Here is an 18,731-nt window from a genome sequence, read left to right as displayed (position 1 = left end):
AACCTTAAAAAAAATATATATATATTTGACAAAATATGGGTTAAAAGTTATCACTTTCTATGTTGAAAAATATAAATCTGAAATGGCTATGAGTGAACTAGCGATGTGCGTGTGTGTGTGCTCTTGTTTTTGTGACATATCAGGACACAACTCTGTATAATGACATGGGTATGACACAGGTATTACAATGAGAGGGTGACTTATGAGGACATAACTCACGTCCCCATTTTCAAAACGCTTAATAATCATACAGAATGAGTTTTTTTGAGAAAGTAAAAATGCACAAAGTTTCCTGTGAGGGTTAGGGTTAGGTGTAGGGTTGGTGAAGTGCGATAGATTATACAGTTTCTAGAGTATAAAAACCATTACGCCTATGGGATGTCCCCACTTTTCACAAAAACAAACGTGTGTGTGTGTGTGTATGTGTGTCTGTGTGTCTGTGTCTGTGTGTGCAATCCTTCTTGTCTCTAGTGAATCTGCTTTCTTCACCTCATGCTGTGTGGGAGCTGCTGGGACATCGAGCGTTTCCTAACAAGATGGAGTACAATCTGAGAGAGATGGCCACATCAGTTTTAGTGAGTAAAATAGAGTAGACAGCCTGCCTCTCAAACCCAAACTGGCCTATACATTGGTAGTCTCAGCCCACAACCATGAACCGTCCACTGTTCACTGACCTTGATGTATTGAGTGATTTCTCAATACTTTTCACATTAATTTTGCAGTTCTAATCATGATCATTTGAGGGCAGACTTTGACCGATGATGTACCGCATATCCCAGAACTAGCTGTGGTCTTTGTCACAATTATTTTTAAATCATGCATTTTTGATAATCACTCACTCACTCTTCCTGTCAGGACCTGATGGACCGCCTCATCATTATTAACTCTGACACAAAGATTCACTCCCTTTTTAACTATGAGCAATCTCACACGTTTGGCCTGAGGTATGATCAATAGTTCGGTCCTCTCTACCAGTAAATGGACAGGAAGGGCACAGAACTGATAGAGGGTCCTTATAGAGTTTTATTATCTGATTAGCCTCTTTTTCTCCATTCGTTCTTCTCTGGGGATCAATGGCTGATTGATTCAGGCCTTTGTGTTCTGTGTGCCATGATTATCCTGAATTAATGCCAGACAGGGTGATACCAGGATATTAATAAGTTCTCAGGCCCTCAAAGGAAGTAGAATTGACTGGTGTAATCCACCTACTTATTTAAAATGAGCACTTTTCAATGCATTTGTTTCAATGCAAGGAATTACCATAGTTTAAAACTAAATTCTTTTTTTTTCATAAAAAACAGAAAGGGTTTAGCTCTTTAGATCACTTACTGCAGACTGAGATCACATTTACATAGATAAATAATGCTGCAGCGAATATTTCCCCTACTTCCCCTGTGGTATTTAGATTAAAAAGGACTATGTCAATATTATCATTATGAGAACCGTAGATCTCTAAAAAGGTAAAATATTTGAGTATTAAGAACAAGGTAGTAATAAAAATCATGTATTAATATAACCATGAACAGCCCAACAATATAATTTATTATATAATATAAGCTGTTTTATACATGCCCTCCTTTTTGCTGATTTACTATGATGTGTTTTGTTCCTGTTGTTTTTGAAAAACCCAACAGACTTTCAGTAGATTCATGCTGGTTTTACATGAAAACATGTTGTGGTCAGCACAAACCATGTTTACGCTCTCTGCAAGTGCATTTCACAGATAAGCAGATTCCAAAGCAACGTGCCAATTTTGGCATCTGGCTAATAAGGCTAGTGCCAAAATACTGTAGATGTCAATTAGATGTATGGCCTTTGACCGCAAAAGTTATTGTATGCGTTTAGCATTGTTTTTCCCTGTTGAGAACAGACATGTGCCGGTACTCGGTAATGCAATATATATCACGTTAATGAATATGCATGACATTGTTATCGTGGGCACTTCTAAATACTGTGATTAATTATATATTACAAATTATTACGAATTTGGAATGCATTTTAAAAATACTATTCCCATCAACTTGTCAAAATGCACAACACCGCTGTATGCTGCTTGAAAGACACCATGTGCGCTCTGATGTAAACAAACACGCATGAGAAGCACATGGAGGAGGAACACATGACATACCCGCTGAATGAAAGCACATTCAATCTCTGACAGCAGATGGCGCTAAACTGCAGAAAAGTCAGCCGTTACCCTGGAAACCCCATAAATAAAGCAGCTGCTACTTTCTAAAACATAATTTAATAATTTTAAATAGCCATTCAGATTTGTGTATTGGCTATGATGTTCTTTACAGTGCCAAATACTTATCCCTCTGGAGTTGATTCACATGTATACGTGACTTGGCTATTGGTGCAACTACACAAACTAGCTGGGGGCTAGCTGCGGAAAATTTGTTTGCGCTGTGCAGACCAATGGTTGTATGACAAAGTACCTTGAGAGCTCTAGAGAGTGGATGGCTTGTGCTTTTGAATCGCTCTCATGGTACTTTGATGTCATACACCGATCGGTATGCTCAATGCTGCTTCAAGTCTAACACTAATATGTAAACGTATTTGCAACGCTTTGACCGTTCTCTGTACAGTAGATCCCACCTTCTCACGCACCATGATTGGTCAATTATGTACAATGTCTGTATGTTATTGGTCAAACGATCATTACCTTCATTAATTATGAAAACAGGAAACCAAAGCCAAAAACTGGATATTTGAGGCAATATTGAAATCCTGGCCAGGACATGTCCTGGGAAAATGGCACGTTTGGTTACCCTAGCTACTGCCAGACCCGGAGATCGACTGAATTTATTCAAAAATGGTAAAACTCAACTGTTTAACTCTATTTTTTTTTTTTTTTTTAAAGTGATGTGTTCCTTTAATAAAGTTAAGATATAATTTGTGGCATAGACCAGAGTGAGATCCTCAGGCATATTCTGGTAAAAAATATAAATAAATGTTGATCATTTTCATGATCACCCAGCCTATATGGGAACAGTTCATAATAATGGGTTGAGTAGAAATATTGTTTACACACTTAAAAGTTGGGAAAAAAAGGAGAATAATAAGGAGAAATAGAGAGGAAATACCAATTACAAACATCGTTTTCTGAAGAAAGTGTGTTGAGCCTTTAATATTTTGTTATGCAGTTGTTAGGATGGTCTGGGTCTGTCTGTGTGTGTGTTTGTTTTGTTTTTGGTCCATTAAGTCCATTTGCTAAAAAGTTATATTACCTTCCAGCTACATCCGCTAGGTTACACCATCCTAGAGGAATGAAGACTAAAAAAACAGTCACACATTGTTTGATCAGCACATTGGGTGTGTGTCTGTGGGAAATGGCAAAAATGTGATTGTTGTGTCTGTGGAAAGACCCACATGCTGTATGAATCAATCTCACACTTGTGTTTAAGTGGAATATGGTCCATTTGCGAAATTTCAGCATGTAGTTCACGCCCTCAGTCACTCAGGGTGTGTTTTTAAGACCTTCAGCTCAAGAATTTATTTGTAGTTCCAATATCTGGGACGTGTATAGATGAATCGCCCCCTTGTGTCAAATTTGATACTTTGCACTATAAAAATAAATTAGGTTAACCAGCATTGTTAGTTATGCATCTGATCTGTAACAGCATTTGATTTTCTTAGTTAAGATAAAAAACTTAATATTGATGTAGTAATGGAGTAATGGCTGCTTAAAATTTTACTTTGCCATCACATGAATAAATTACATTTTAAAATATATTAAAATATAAATACAAACATAAAGTATATTATGTATATGCATATGTTCTATTACTGCTGATGCATTTCTGACACATAATAGATTATCAAAATCCTTTTATGGAAGCAAAATAATGACTTATGTCTTTGAAACAAAAAAGCATGCTGAATAGCACTAACTGAAAAATAATGCATTGAATTAACAGTTCTTGCATTTTAATGCCTTGAATTTCCAGGGCTTGCATTGTTAGGTCCTGAAATTTTATATAGTTGTTAATTTAAGATGTGAATATTTCAATTAAAAATATTTCACACACCTTTTCATAATTAAAAAATCAATAATTCATATTCACGTACCAGAATTCACTTCCAAAATATTAAATCGGTTAAAAATACGATGTATAATATTCAACAGGCAAATTTCGGTCCGTTTTATTTCACTTTCCAAATTCGCTTCCACAAATTCAGTGGTTAAAATTCGGCAGATAATTCGCCCTTTCACATCCGGGAGCTGCAGGAATAGCAGTAGAGCACAGAGGCATGATCTCTATCTACTGTCAGTCGCTCACCAGCAGGTGGTGCAAGAGGCTGTTAAATAAGGCCAAAGCAACAGGTGGATTAAGTAATACAGTTACAAAAACTGATCTGCAGAAATTAAGCAAGCGCTAAGTAGAAGTTTTGATTATCGGGGCATGTGGAAAAGCTGATTGTGCGTATGTTTATTTCAACCTCTTTGCTGTTACCAAGTAAGCAGCTATGTTCAGCAGTTCCTTCATCTTGGCTGAGCTTTCAACGTTGTTACGGGAAAGGATGAAGCTGAATGTTTAGTTCTTGTCACATGACCCGCGGTGCGCTTGCGGCATTCTGAAAGTTGAGATGTTTTTAACTCGATGCTGTTCGGACGCGCCTGGAAAAAACGGGACCGCGTCGCACCGCGTGCGCATCGCGACCGCGTCGCTTCCATTATGAGCGCGCATACCGCGCGCCTACATTGGAAATAACGAACTTGAGCATGCAAAAGACGCGATAAGTGAACGCCCCCTAAGAACTGCGGTCTTCTACAGTACTTCAAATATGCCGTGGAGAATCACAGAAAGTGACCGAATTCAAGAACATTGTTGCAGCATCTCTCATGCAACGAATAAACACCGCTAACTTGGAGAATACAGTGGAAACTCCTCTTCTCGCGTCTGCCCTAGACCCTCGGCACAAACATCTCAGGTTTCTCGATGAAAACATGAGAGAAGTAAGAAAAAAAACTTTATTTGAACATTATCAGAACATTTTCCTTGATGCAAGTGGTGCGGATGCAGCCGCCGTCACCAACGATAAAGAGGATGCAATAACAACTCAGGAAAAGGCTGGAAAAGGCTGAGCCAGTACTTCAGCGATGATTACAGAGAGTCCAGCCGAGACGAGTGGGTACAGTTCTTGCTGGAGCCATGTATTCCATGTATTCCACCAGATGAGGATCCCATTCAGTGGTAAACGAAAACACGAAGCGTTTCACAAAACTTATTCGCTTAGCACACCGTTATTTTTGAGTCCCGTCAACGTCTGTGCCATCAGAGCACGTTTTCTCCGCGGCCGGCCTTATTGTTAACAGACTAAGGAGCCGACTTTCCCCCAATCATGTTTACATGCCCGTATTTCTTAACAAGAACATTTGAAAGAATAGAAAAAAAGAAAAAAAGATTTGCTGACAGTTTAAAAGTTAAGTGTACAATAGCCTAATTGCTGCAGGCTGCTTTACGTTTTTTCTTTGTTCACTTATTATTATTTTTTTGCTTTTAATCTGTACTTTTATTTGTTTGCACGCATTGTTAAAGGTTTTCAGCTACAAAACACGATGTGTAATGTTCAAGCTTATTGTGTGTAAGCTTGTTCAAAATGACGAAAACAAATGTTGCTGAAAAATGTCTGACTCATTAAACTTAATTTAAATAAACGAATATTCTTTTTTTTGTGAGCTCAAATAGTCGAATGTGATATTTGTGGAAAACGCCCATCCCTAGTTAGTCAGTCTTGTATCTAGCAATGTACTACAACTGTTGGAACATGAAAACCCTTTCCAGGGATCTTTAATATGTAAATAATTGTATACTGTAAATATATGAAGGGCGGTATTGGCAAAATCTCACCTGTAGAAAATCACTATGAGAAATACAAGATTAAGAATTTGACTGTGTTATTTAGAATTTTAATTAAAACACATCGGACCTTTTAACCCAGTCAGTGGAATTGTCAGACGGTCCCTTGGGTGCGGTAGCACGTCAATAATTTCTTCAGTTTACATTTTCAGAATATACCTAGATTGTTTTTAACTCATTTTTTTATGTTAATATAAATTGGTTGCATATTGTTAAAACTAATCATGGTCTTGATATCTTTGTGTGACTGTCGACTTTATAGACCAGTGGTAATGGAAATCAATTATAAAGAAAATGCAGCGCATTGGATTCTTTTTGATCCCATTTGCTTGCCTGTATATAGTTTGCATAATCCTCAATAAAATCTATTCTGAGATCTGAGGTCTTATATCACAGTATTAATTGACTGAGAAGCGTTACTCGTCATTGGGGAATCCTGGAGTGTGACGTGAGGGGATCCCCAGTATTAAAGCACAGCGACTCACAAGCCATGACACAAAGTTAGGCAAACTAAACAACCGAAAGCAATATGTGTCTTCCTTAGATGTAATGTTAGTTATGTAATTCAGTGTTGGGTAAAACACCATTATAATCTCCTTTGAATGGATTGCCATTTTGAAATAAATTTAGTAGCAGAGCTACTGAAAGCGATTTTTTTGTGCTGCAAATCCATTTATCCTTTGCTGAAATTTCCGCGTCTTCATGGAGAGAACGCGTCATTGTTGCTTAGCCTCAGGAGCGCTTCTGCCCGAGCACTTTGGAAAAAAGGAGAAAGCGGCGCACATAGCCTTTTCCACGCGTTATTAGGCGCGATATGTGAATTGCCCCTTATTCATTCATTAATTATTTTTTAAATAAATTAAATTATTTTATATATATAACATGCACTTTTTCTTGTTCCGTAACTTGCGTTCATATCCACATCTGTCTGTATATAGTTTGCATCATCAGTAAGATTGTCTTTAAATCGCTGTCACTGTTAGTGCGCTGAGCCACGTGTTTTCTTTTCTTTAACAGATTTCTGAGGGAAACCGCGTGAAACCTTGAGCGTTCGTTCATATTTTACATCTGCTTAACTGTCTATATAGTTTGCATAATCATCAATAAAATGTATTCTGAGATCTGAGGTCTTATATCACAGTATTATTTGACTGAGAAGCATTACTCGTCATTGGGGAATCCTGGAATGTGACGTGAGGGGATCCCCAGTATTAGCCTACAGCACAGCGACTCACAAGCCATGACACAAAGTTAGGCAAACTAAACAACCGAAAGCAATATATGTCTTAATTAGATGTAATGTTAGTTCTGTAATTCAGCGTTGGGTAAAACACCATAATAATCTCCTTCGAATGCTGCTTACTTGGTAACAGAAAAGAGGTTGAAATAAACATACGCACAATCAGCTTTTCCAAATGCCCCGATAATCAAAACTTCTACTTAGCGCTTGCTTAATTTCTGCAGATCAGTTTTTGTAACTGTATTACTTAATCCACCTGTTGCTTTGGCCTTATTTAACAGCCGCTTGCACCACCTGCTGGTGAGCGACTGACAGTAGATAGAGATCATGCCTCTGTGCTCTACTGCTATTCCTGCAGCTCCCGGATGTGAAAGGGCGAATTATCTGCCGAATTTTAACCACTGAATTTGTGGAAGCGAATTTGGAAAGTGAAATAAAATGGACCGAAATTTGCCTGTTGAATATTATACATCGTATTTTTTAACCGATTTAATATTTTGGAAGTGAATTCTGGAACGTGAATATGAATTATTGATTTTTTTATTATGAAAAAGTGTGTGAAATATTTTTAATTGAAATATTCACAGCTTAAACGAACAACTATACTACATTTCAGGACCTAACAATGCAAGCCCTGGAAATACAAGGCATTAAAATGCAAGAACTGTTAATTCAATGCATTATTTTTTCAGATAGTGCTATTCAGCATGCTTTTTTGTTTCAAAGAAAAAAAGTCATTATTTTACTTCCATATCCTTTTCTCTTGCCCTTTGTGTTGTATCACAGAATCTTTCATCAGACCACCATAAATACATCTAGCTCTGCCTAGACTTTGAAGAGCCAAGTGCTGTTAGGATTATCACTATGCTAACATCTGACAGTTATTATGCTTTGGATAATTCACCCGTCCTTGATCACAGTCTCTGTCCATTAGCAGACAATAGACTGAGTCCAGAAGCTTGGGCTGCTGACTTAACAGCTAGCATTTATTTTTTATATATATATTTTTTATGAAGACACATCCCGAGTTGACTCTGCATTTTTAAGCTGAGATAGAATTTTAATATTGATAATGATTGATGTTTACTAATATGAATTAATAAAATAATTTATTACAGGCTATCAACAGTTACAACCAGTCTCAGCAATACAGTGTGGAAACACTTAAAGGGTTAGTTCACCCAATAATCAAAATTATGTCATAATTTTTTTGATAACGAGTCAATCTTTTGTTCGTTATCTGGCTCGGCTAGGTGTTAATCTTCAGTTCTCTCTTCACAGCAGTTCAGTCAGTGTACTCTTTGAGTACCGTATTTTTCGGACTATAAGTCGCACCCGAGTATAAGTCGCATCAGTCCAAAAATACGTCATGATGAGGAAAAAACATATATAAGTCGCACTGGACTATAAGTCGCATTTATTTAGAACCAAGAACCAAGAGAAAACATTACCGTCTACAGCCGTGAGAGGGCACTCTATATTTTCGGTGTAGACTACAGGAGCACTGAGCAGCATAGAGCGCCCTCTCGTGGCTGGAGACGGTAATGTTTTCTTTGGGTTCATTTGTCTTAGTTCATTTCTCTTGGCTCATGTCAAATTAATTTTGATAAATAAGTTGCACCTGAAGTCGCAGGACCAGCCAAACTATGAAAAAAAGTGTGACTTATAGTCCGGAAAATACGGTACATGAATTACTCCGGGATATTCGTTTGTTTTTACTCAGAGGGAGTGTCAGCCACATTAAAAAAATTAACAGCGTAAGTCATTTGTGGATTAATACGTATTGGAGACGTGAACCGTTTTAACGATTCAGTTCGATTTGGTGAACTGATTCAAGAAGATCCGGTTACATCAAATGATTCGTTCGCGTACCAGATATCACTACACTGCCGAATTTTGAACTCTCTCACAACAGACACGAAAGAGAAGACAATGCTGAATAAAGTCGTAGTTTTTGTTATTTTTGGACCAAAATGTATTTTTGATGCTTCAAAAAATTCTAACTGACCCTCTGATGTCACATGGACTACTTTGATGATGTTTTTCTAACCTTTCTGGACATGGTCAGTATACCGTACACACAGTTTCAATGGAGGGACTGAGAGCTCTCAGACTAAATCTAAAATATCTTAAACTGTGTTCCGAAGATAAACGGAGGTCTCACGGGTTTGGAACGACATAAGGGTGAGTTATTAATGACATAATTTTGATTATTGGGTGAACTAATCCTTTAAATAGGCTACTTACTGCATGCTCAGTATTTACTTTCCGAAGTACGTACTTTTGGACATTTACTGTAGCATATTATGCAAATAGGGACACAGCTAGTTGTCTTTTGCCTTCACATTGGATGGAGTCTGTGGTAAGAGAATGTAGATTGAAAACTGTTGTAGTTTTTAGCTTCAGACAAAGCGCTGATGCTGCACTGATTCAATCTCCGTCACAGTACAGTGCCATTTATTGGCTGCATTGAAAATCCTCTACAATGAGCTTTGCTCAGCTGCATTGAATCACATCATTAGAAACCATTAGAGAGAAAAAATCTATGTCACTTCACCATTCTAGCAACTCAGTCCCTCAGGCTCCTCCAGAATTGATATGTGTCACTGTTCTCCAATCATACAGAATATCCTCATTTTATCGGTCCTCTGCTGGATTTCACAATTTATTACTCTCACGGCTTCCACGCTAATTTCCCTGGTAATGTGTCATGGAGTTAAAATTTAATATTCACCAATATTTTACAAAGAACTACTGCTGGCTGTTTGAAATTTTTTCTCTATACGTGCTTTGAATTAGTCTGGGCAAACAGTGTGCATTATCTCACTAGATTTGTAACATAAATCATTTATAAACCTTTGCCAACACAGGAGAATTCATCAACCTGTTTCTAAATATGCCATTTATTGTACATCACAATTTCATAATATGTATATGAAGATTACATTATGTTTTTTAAGTGTTGTTCAATAAATCCATGTAATAACTTGATTTTAATGTTTTATTTGAGACAATTACTATTGCCTCATCTTTAGTTTATGTATAGTCATAAAGACTGGCTTTCATTTAAGTCTATTTGTGTTACTACAAAATATAAGATTACTAAAATTTCAAAATAATCAGCAGATTATTTGATTACCAAAATAATCATTAGTTACAGCCCTTGATTAGTTAAAATATTTCAAAATACAACTGCATTGTTTTACTTTTTGTAATTAAAAGACAAATATTTTGTAATTGAAAAGTTCGTAAAATTAGGATTAAAATATTTTCTTGTTTTGGTAAACTAAGTATCTGTATTTTGTCTCATCTCTCTGTATTGTCACACCCCTAGTGCTGATAAGCAGTGATGTAGCTCATAATTTTCATCAGTTTGAATAAGGAAAGCAATAACTTTGCCAAAGTATTCTTTCAAATGTTAAAGAAAGGACCCCCGCCTCGCCCCTGGAAAAAAGGCTCAGGATTTTTTTTTTTTTTTTTTTGCTTTAACCCCTGAAAATTGAAGTAGTGTTGTTTGTTATTTGTTTTCCACACTTCTTTATTCCATCTGTGCTCATCCAGGCTCTTGAGCATGCTGTGCTGTAACCTGGATTCTTTTCTTCTGCTGGAGTCTCAGTATAACCTCTCTGAGTTACTGCTGCAGGGTCAGCGGGACAATGTCACAGAGCTGCCCTCGGGTGAAGGGTGAGTGACCATCTCTCATTTTCCCCTATTCCCTTGAATATAGTTCAGCACAACACACTAATTCAGAGTCAACAAACGGTCACTTTCTAAAAGTAATAGATAAAAAAAAAACTGTAGGCTTAGACAGGCTGAATGCAATTTGAGCTAGATACACAGTATATATTGATTCTGTATATTGTTTGTTTATACTTGCTTCATCATCCTCAGTGAATTCATCATTGATGGACTGTCTGTGGAAAGAAACCATATTCTAGTTCGAATCGGTTCAGTTGGTGGTCCATCTGAGAGAAGACTTCCTCCCAGAGCCCTGCAGAAAGTGAGAACATATCCTTTTTAATTGCTTATTAGTTGTGTGTAGTATAATAAACTGTGTTGAGTTGTTCATGTTGTAGATACAGTACCATGAAAGTGAAGTGGCACTGGATGTAACTTGGTTTTAGGCAGCACACTTTTTTCCATTTTTTTTTTTTTTTTACAGTGTAAATCAGTTTATTCTGTTAGGAAGAGGTGTGTGAAGTTTGATTTAGTCTGTTATTGAATACAGGATGCTTTTGTACAATTTTGCTGACATTGTCATTGCCCCAGTGAATATATTTTAGCATGTTTTGCATTTGTTTAATAAACAGAAATGGGGTCTCAAATATCAGCATTTATATATCAACATAATCTCCATGGTGGGGTTTACAGCTGATTTGGCAGTTGCTTATGTGGATTGTATTTCAGATGTATAAGGAATCATGTGAGGAAGTGTTGCGAAAAACAAATATTATGCTTCTAAAAAGAGCTTTGAAGATAAAGCCTCTGTTGTAATATGAAGAGATTTGTAAACAAGGCAGTAGATGCATTAGTGAAAGTTGTGTTTTAGCCCAGTGAAAGGGGACAGTGCTTTGAGATTGGTTGAATACCATGTGACGGATATGTTATACCCCTTAACACTGTGATGCCGTCTCGCATCAGGACGAGACTCAGTCCAGCTGCTCTGCTCGTGCACATCCCATCATCTGTTCTCTTTTAGCAGTTCAGTACTGTTTGGAGTAACAGAATAACTCAGGATATTGGTTTATTTTGCATCAGAGGGAGAGTCAGGCACGTTTATGAACCCAATAACTCAAGTAATTTATGCATTGGTGCGTACTGGAGACGCATCCCGTGGGGACATAATTACTGATTATAATGACTTATACTGTCTTTTTATTCATTTTCATTCACACAATGAGACTCCACAACATGGCCCCGGCGACAACAGCAAGAATAAAAGTTATGCCTTCTTTCTTTGCATGAACATTTGGGCAGCGTTATGCAAATCTTCCCACATCGTGACATAAACATGTGGGGGCGTGTTAGAATTAAGCATTTTAGGAGGGGATGGTTGACTCTTAACATTTATAAAGAATATCTCTTTGTATTTGAGACCTTAGTCTTTGCAACTTTACAGATCTTCTTTATGCATCAATAGCTTGTAACACTCCAAAGTGAAAGGGAAAATTGAAATCGCATCATATGACCCCTTTAATCCAGTGTTTTACATGGTTCACTCTATAGTAACTTCAAGGACACTTTCTCTCTTTATGACAGACTAATTTCTCTTTTTTACTGTCACAAGCAGTACATCTTTATTTAAATGTGGCAGCTGTTTCCAGCTCAATAAATAGAGACTAGAGGTTATTACTGCCTAGTAAACACTTTTCCTTTAGGAACAAGTGTCAGTATGTGCATGAAGGCCTATTCAGTGTCTCAGTGGTGTTTATTTTGGTCTTTCTTTAAATTATAGGCTTGACTGATTATATTGTCATTTTGAAGGCCAAGTAGTTATACAATTAGTAGTTACAGAGTCAGAGTCACAGAGTGCCATAAACTGTCATAGACTTTGCAAAGGGCATGCAATCAGTAGATGCATTTGATGCATACTGTTCATAAATGATATTTCTGATGAAAACTGTTTGAGTAAAAAAATACTTTATTTTATTCATTATGCACTATCATTTTAGCTCATGTTTAAACAATGACTGGCATGTTGTATTTTGTTGATACATCTTTTATTTTTTGATGCATTTTAAATAAATGTTTATGCTTTTTTATATTTGAAAACATGGTTAAAATTGACAACATGATATTTTACATTTTGCTATTTTACTGTCTTTTTTATATTGTCTACCAAAAGATGATAAAAATAAAAATAAAAAAGAATTGATCCAAAATGTGTAAAATGGCCCAAAATGAATGAGCATGATGAATATTGGCTAAATTTATAGAATGTATTTGCCAAAAGACAATCGTTCTGACTGTTAAAAAATGAACACATTTCTTCTCAGAGTCAGAGATCAGTACTTTCTTGGCCTCGTCTAAAGAAACTGAGAGAGATGCTAGCAGGATGGATGACTGCAGAAGACAGTTCATGGCTACAAACACTCTCACTGGATATGGTATGACCCACATTCAGCTCACCCACATTCAAATTCACATTTACTGCATTTAAAGGGGTCAAAATGAAAAATTAAATTTCTGTTTAAAACAATATCTTTGCCCGGCCACTGTCTGTGAGGTAATAAGGATGAAGTAGGATAACTATTAAGAGGGTCTCAGGCACAGGCCCTTCTTCTAAACACCAGAAGAACTAAATATCCAGTTCTTTTCAGCAGCAATACTATCCTACTACAATCCTGTTGTTTTCAGCAGCAAATTGCAGTGCAAATTGTTTAGTGATTCTGTCAAAATGTAATGCAGACTTTGCTAAGAGGTTGTTGGTGAAGGACTGGGCAGCACAAACTATTTTGAGTCATTGTTGTGTTACTCATTTCACATGCAAAGAGTGCATTTACATAGAAGACCTAAAGCCACAACAGCACAAAACAGCCTGTTTAATTTAAGGGCCAGAGAGAGTGGAAAATAGTGATAAAAAAATAAAATAATTTATGACTGCTTTGGCAAATCAAAAGTGGGCTGGAGGGAAAACAAATAAAAATGTTAAAAGTATGATATGACCCTTTTAAATACATAAGAGAGCTCTCTTGCATTAAATGTACTTTATTTTGGAAAATAAAACTTGTACATTTATGTATTCAGGATCTCTAATTCTCCAAGACCAGTTTCTATACATACAGAATAGATTTTTTACAATGTGAAGTGCACGCTTGGTTTTTAAACCAAAGTTATTTGCATTTATTTACAGTGTTCTTAGATGTCACTAGTTCTTATATAACACTGTTAGGCTTTTCTGGCTTATTGTAAAGCAATTTTCATGTAACAGTCACTCAGCGTATTTTCTCATTGTGCATTGTGAGTTTTAAGTATTGTTGTATTTCAACAAACAACAAAATTCATGCTAGAGTCAGGGAAGATCTGTTTTTAAACTCAATATAGTGTAGCTCAAGACATTCTTTGATTTCTCTATCATTTGCTGGAGATTTGAGGTTAGATTCAAAGGAAATTGCCTTGATGGTTCAGGTTTCTTTTCTCTCACAGTACTTTGCTGATCTGTTGAAGAGGGTTGTGCTGTATCTCTCATCTTCATCCACTGAATGCTTCTTTCCACAGGCAGAAAACAAAGGCAAGACAACAGCACTTTAATGAAAGGATTTTTTTTAATTATTATTATTCATGTGACCAACTTGCAAACAGGTAACAGAGATATAATTCACTTCTGAAGGCTAATTTGGAATAAAAAAAAAACCACACACAATACCACAAGGGTATATATGAATATACTTTTGTGTATCGTAATCCTGCTTCTCATAACTGTACATTAAACACGACATATTTTCTGATTGGATGTTATTGTGATAGAAACATTTCTGCTTGAAACTTTCTGCATCCCACCTAGGACATGCTGTTAGTTTGCAATGGTATGCTTCTTGTAAAAATCCATCTGGACGGGATTTGTCAGCTTTCTATTCATGCAAACAGAATTGTTTAGAAAATGGGCGAATCGTTGACTCTGTGGGGTTTTCATTTTCATTAAACATATATGGTTTTCAGAAATAATACTGGTCATGCACTTTTGTTTAAATCCCAGCTGCAAGGAATATCTGCTGGCTTGAGCTTGAGTAATGCAAAATTCACACTCCTCTCAACATATTATTGTTGAAACGTATTATTATTTTGCTTTGTATTTTCAAATGAATTCATTTAAATCAATTAAACATCTTTCAAAACATAAAATATTATTTTTAATGTCCGAGAGTTAAAGTTTTCATACTTTGAAAAACCATTGATAACTCATTTTTAAGTTTGGTGAGGGTCAGGGGTCAGTTAGCTCTGGAGATTATTAGTGGTTTGGGTTCTGGCATGCTCATGAACTTTTAATTTAATGACTAGCATCTTCTTTAATTTATGAAGTCGGAGACTACGAGTGAAAATGTTTCTAGCATCTTTATGCTTTAGTACTTTTTTAATACTTTTTGATTATTATGGATTAAATATTGATTTTACTATAGAAAGTAGATATAAGTAAATATAAAATAAATTAATCAGACTTCAGAATGTTTCCAAACTTCCCAAATAGGATGTATGTATGGATGCCTGACATGGCAAGTATTATGGTGTCATGTTACTTTAGCATTCATGTCCTCCCTTCGCCTGCCTCTGGATCTGTATCATCCCCTCTTATTTAGCGGTGGAGTGGTGTGGGTTGTCACACTTCATCTTATAATTCCTGACTGATGTGAGCAGCAGGAAGTATGATTTCTCATTCCGCCTAAACCCTTCTTTCCAATTGGTTCATTTGTCAGCCAGTCAAGACCAGTCACTTCACAAGGTGCACATCTATCTGCATTATGTCATCATTAGAATCCTGACATTGTTGTTATATTAATGAGGATGGAGAAATGGCCCCATAATTATATCAGTGGGCCCATTTCCATCTCACCAAGGGCATTCACTCAATTAAGGCCATTCTTAAGCATGATGAATGTAGATTACGCAGCTAATGTTGATTTGTGGGTGAAAATGTATTATTTAACAGCACATTTTGCAGTGCTCTTTTGCTACTCTGTGCTCCATTTACGCAAAATCAATGGGTATTTGAAGAGGAGGTGCAAATGGGAAGTAATTTATTTTCTTTCCTTTTTTGTTTAGGTGGTGGACCACAGTGTAAAGACTCGAAGCCTGTTGTCTGTGGAGCAGTTAGGTGTGGGGATATCCCTCAGGTAATAAGGTACTGTAGCTTAGGGTTTGTGAATCAGCATTTAAGTGCTTTGTTAAGACACTAATGTATACGTAAAAAATAAAAATAAATACATACATACTAAAATATATACTGTATACAAAGTCTTAAATTCTTAATACTCCTCTCCAAAAATGAAGGCCTTAAAAGGGTCATACATCGAAGCAGAAAGTCTTTCATTCACAGTCATGTGGATGAAGTGTCAAAATGAAGTGTGTTTGTGCTTAAAACAAGAAGAATCATTTGTCAGATGGGTAGGAAATTGGTTTCTTTTTAAATTATTCACTAGCCCATTGGAAGATACAGTATGTGTTCTTAGTTTAATGATACATTTATTTTTATTTTACTTGATACTTTATCACTTTATTTTGAACAATTTCTGAGAAATAAGACTTATTATCTAATGTTGATTTGTTCTGAAATGAATGTGTCTTAATTTATAAATCTTTTGACGTTTGCATTGGGAAACAAGGCAGAAATTTTGCGGAAGAACAGTGATTTTTACAGTCTGAACAAAATATACAGTAAATGTTATTTCCATATTCCCGTCAAACTGTTTTGTGTGTGAATTAAAAAGTATTAAAAATTAATTTGAAAATTAAATGAAGATCTGGTGGAAGTTGTATTTTAGGATTTTGATCTCATTTTCTGCTTCCTAGACATTTACATTTAAAGAACATATTGGCATATTGTGTTCTCTAAGGATTGGTTCTTAATTTGTTGGTCTTAAAAGATGCAGAAATGTATTATATATTAGTATTATTATTATCATGAGAGTAAAACATAAAAATGTCATTATTAATAATTATTAATAAATACATGTATTTTGTTTATATATTTGAACTGGAAGACGGAACAAAAATACTGATTAGGCAAATGATTTTTGCAATGTGTATATTCAGAAATTATTTCAGCTTCACTGAAAGCCAATGGCATTCTGCGGTATGTCAGCACCCTAGTTAAACTCAATATGAACCCATTTAGATATATTTTGTCTTAAGGCAGTCCACAATGACTGTAATCAGCAAATGCATTCTAGTGCTCAGCACAATGTAACTCTCTATTAACCTTCATTCTGTGCTGTTTCCCAGGGAGAGACTGTACATGCGTGATAAAACTGAATTTAATTTGGTTGTGAAATTTGTTCTTATTAGTTAAGAAATATTTCCTTGAGAAAGTTATAATTATGTAAATGTACGTAAGTTGATGTTAGATAACATTTTAATAATGTCTTTAAACCTTTATTTAGCAATGTTTTGTTATATATATATAAAATATATATTTTAGGGTGAACTATTCCTTTAAATGTCTCAAGCTTAGCCCATGTTGCAATTTTGTACTACTAATAACAGCTGCATCTCTCTCATGTTTAGTAATGTTCTGAATTTATATTATGTATATGCTTGTGTAGCTTTCATATCCATTTGCCTTAAACAGACCTCAGCGTTTCGACCTGTATTATCGTTCTAATCTCCATTTGCATAGGAAAAGTTAATACTGCTAGGAAATGCTGGATATCATCATATTACTGGGGCAAAAGTCATTACTGTGGTCCCCATAAAATTTGGAGCAATCTCTCTCACTTTCTTGGAACAGCGGATAGTAAACAGAGCTCAGTTAATAGAGTTTCAGCTGTAAAAATATGTGCGGGATATGATAAAGCTCCACGCACACGGGTTTGTCTGATTACAGTTCCATATTTCTGTGCTGTCAGAGTGGCCATGCATGTAAATCATTGAGCTAAGAGATAATGATGACAATCAGAAAAAAAGAGAAGTTGCAGTCCTCATGTCACATGCCCCTCTAAACAGGAGGTTGCAGAGGCAGCTAATACAATTTTGGTCATGTCATTTGCATTTGTGGTGTTCTGTTGTTTTCTGTGGTGGCCAGCACCCTTAGAGCAACAGTTCTATCATTATTTACTCATCCACATACCATTTTCCTGAAGAACACAAAAGGGGATATTTTGCTTTTTTTACTAAAAAAAAAATGGTTTTGTGTTTATGTACAAATCTTCTGAAGTCATATCATAGCTTTGTGTAAAGAACAGACTAAAATAAAATCATTTACTGAAGATCTTGCCCTTTGCAGAGTTCTCAAATCTCATTTGCACTTCATTTTCAGCCACAACACACTATAACTAATGCAGCTTAGCATCATTTACACTGCACCATGCGTAGTGCATCTTCACACTTTTAAAGGATTTTTTGTGTGTGTGTGCTTTAGGTACATCTCCCTATAGAGATCGCTCAGTAAGGCATTCATCCAATCTACTCCTGCACCGCTCATTACGTCGAGATGTTGCTCAAGGCTGAGGTTCCTCTGTTTTTTTCTGCCTTCAAGATGTCTGGCTTCACTCCCTCTCAGGTGCTGTATTTTAAGTACTTCATTTTAATCACACCACTTCAATCTTCTCCATTTGTAATAACCAAGCAGACTTGCCAACCTGTATGCATTTTGCAAAGCAGTTTGGCATTCTGATATTTTTAGTGTCCCAGTCTTCCCAAATTTATAATTTATTTAGAGTTATTTATCAATTAGCTGTCATCAGAAAGAAGCTTTAAAGTTTCCATTTAAAGAAAGCATTGTCAAAAAGGACAAACAATGGCACTAACTTTTCTGAATTTACTTAGGGGCATATTAATGATAATAATACTTTTAAAAAATTAAAGCATTTCACCTCTCTTCCATTTACACTGTGCTTTATTAGATTGTGTGGATGTTTTACTGTGGGAGTCACATCACTGATGTTGTGAATCATTATTCTGGTTGAATGAGTTTG

The 18,731-nt window shown here is 36.0% G+C and overlaps 1 protein-coding gene across 1 annotated transcript in view; it reads left to right on the top strand.

The window, feature by feature from the left end:
* The window catches only part of LOC132092207 (protein broad-minded-like), a 34,441-nt gene extending 16,063 nt beyond the window's left edge, over positions 1–18,378 (top strand). The window contains exons 11-15 of the mRNA XM_059498354.1: positions 454–575; positions 856–944; positions 10,666–10,788; positions 13,101–13,211; positions 18,176–18,378. Of these exons, the coding sequence (XP_059354337.1) occupies positions 454–575; positions 856–944; positions 10,666–10,788; positions 13,101–13,134 (368 nt within the window). The 3' untranslated portion in view covers positions 13,135–13,211; positions 18,176–18,378. The remainder of the gene's footprint in view (positions 1–453; positions 576–855; positions 945–10,665; positions 10,789–13,100; positions 13,212–18,175) is intronic.
* The last annotated feature ends 353 nt before the right edge of the window (positions 18,379–18,731 follow it).

This window comes from Carassius carassius, chromosome 18 (genome assembly GCF_963082965.1).
Source record: "Carassius carassius chromosome 18, fCarCar2.1, whole genome shotgun sequence".
Lineage (NCBI taxonomy): Eukaryota > Metazoa > Chordata > Actinopteri > Cypriniformes > Cyprinidae > Carassius > Carassius carassius.
Note: the sequence above shows the minus strand (reverse complement) of the source record. Positions and strands in the feature narration are given on the sequence as shown.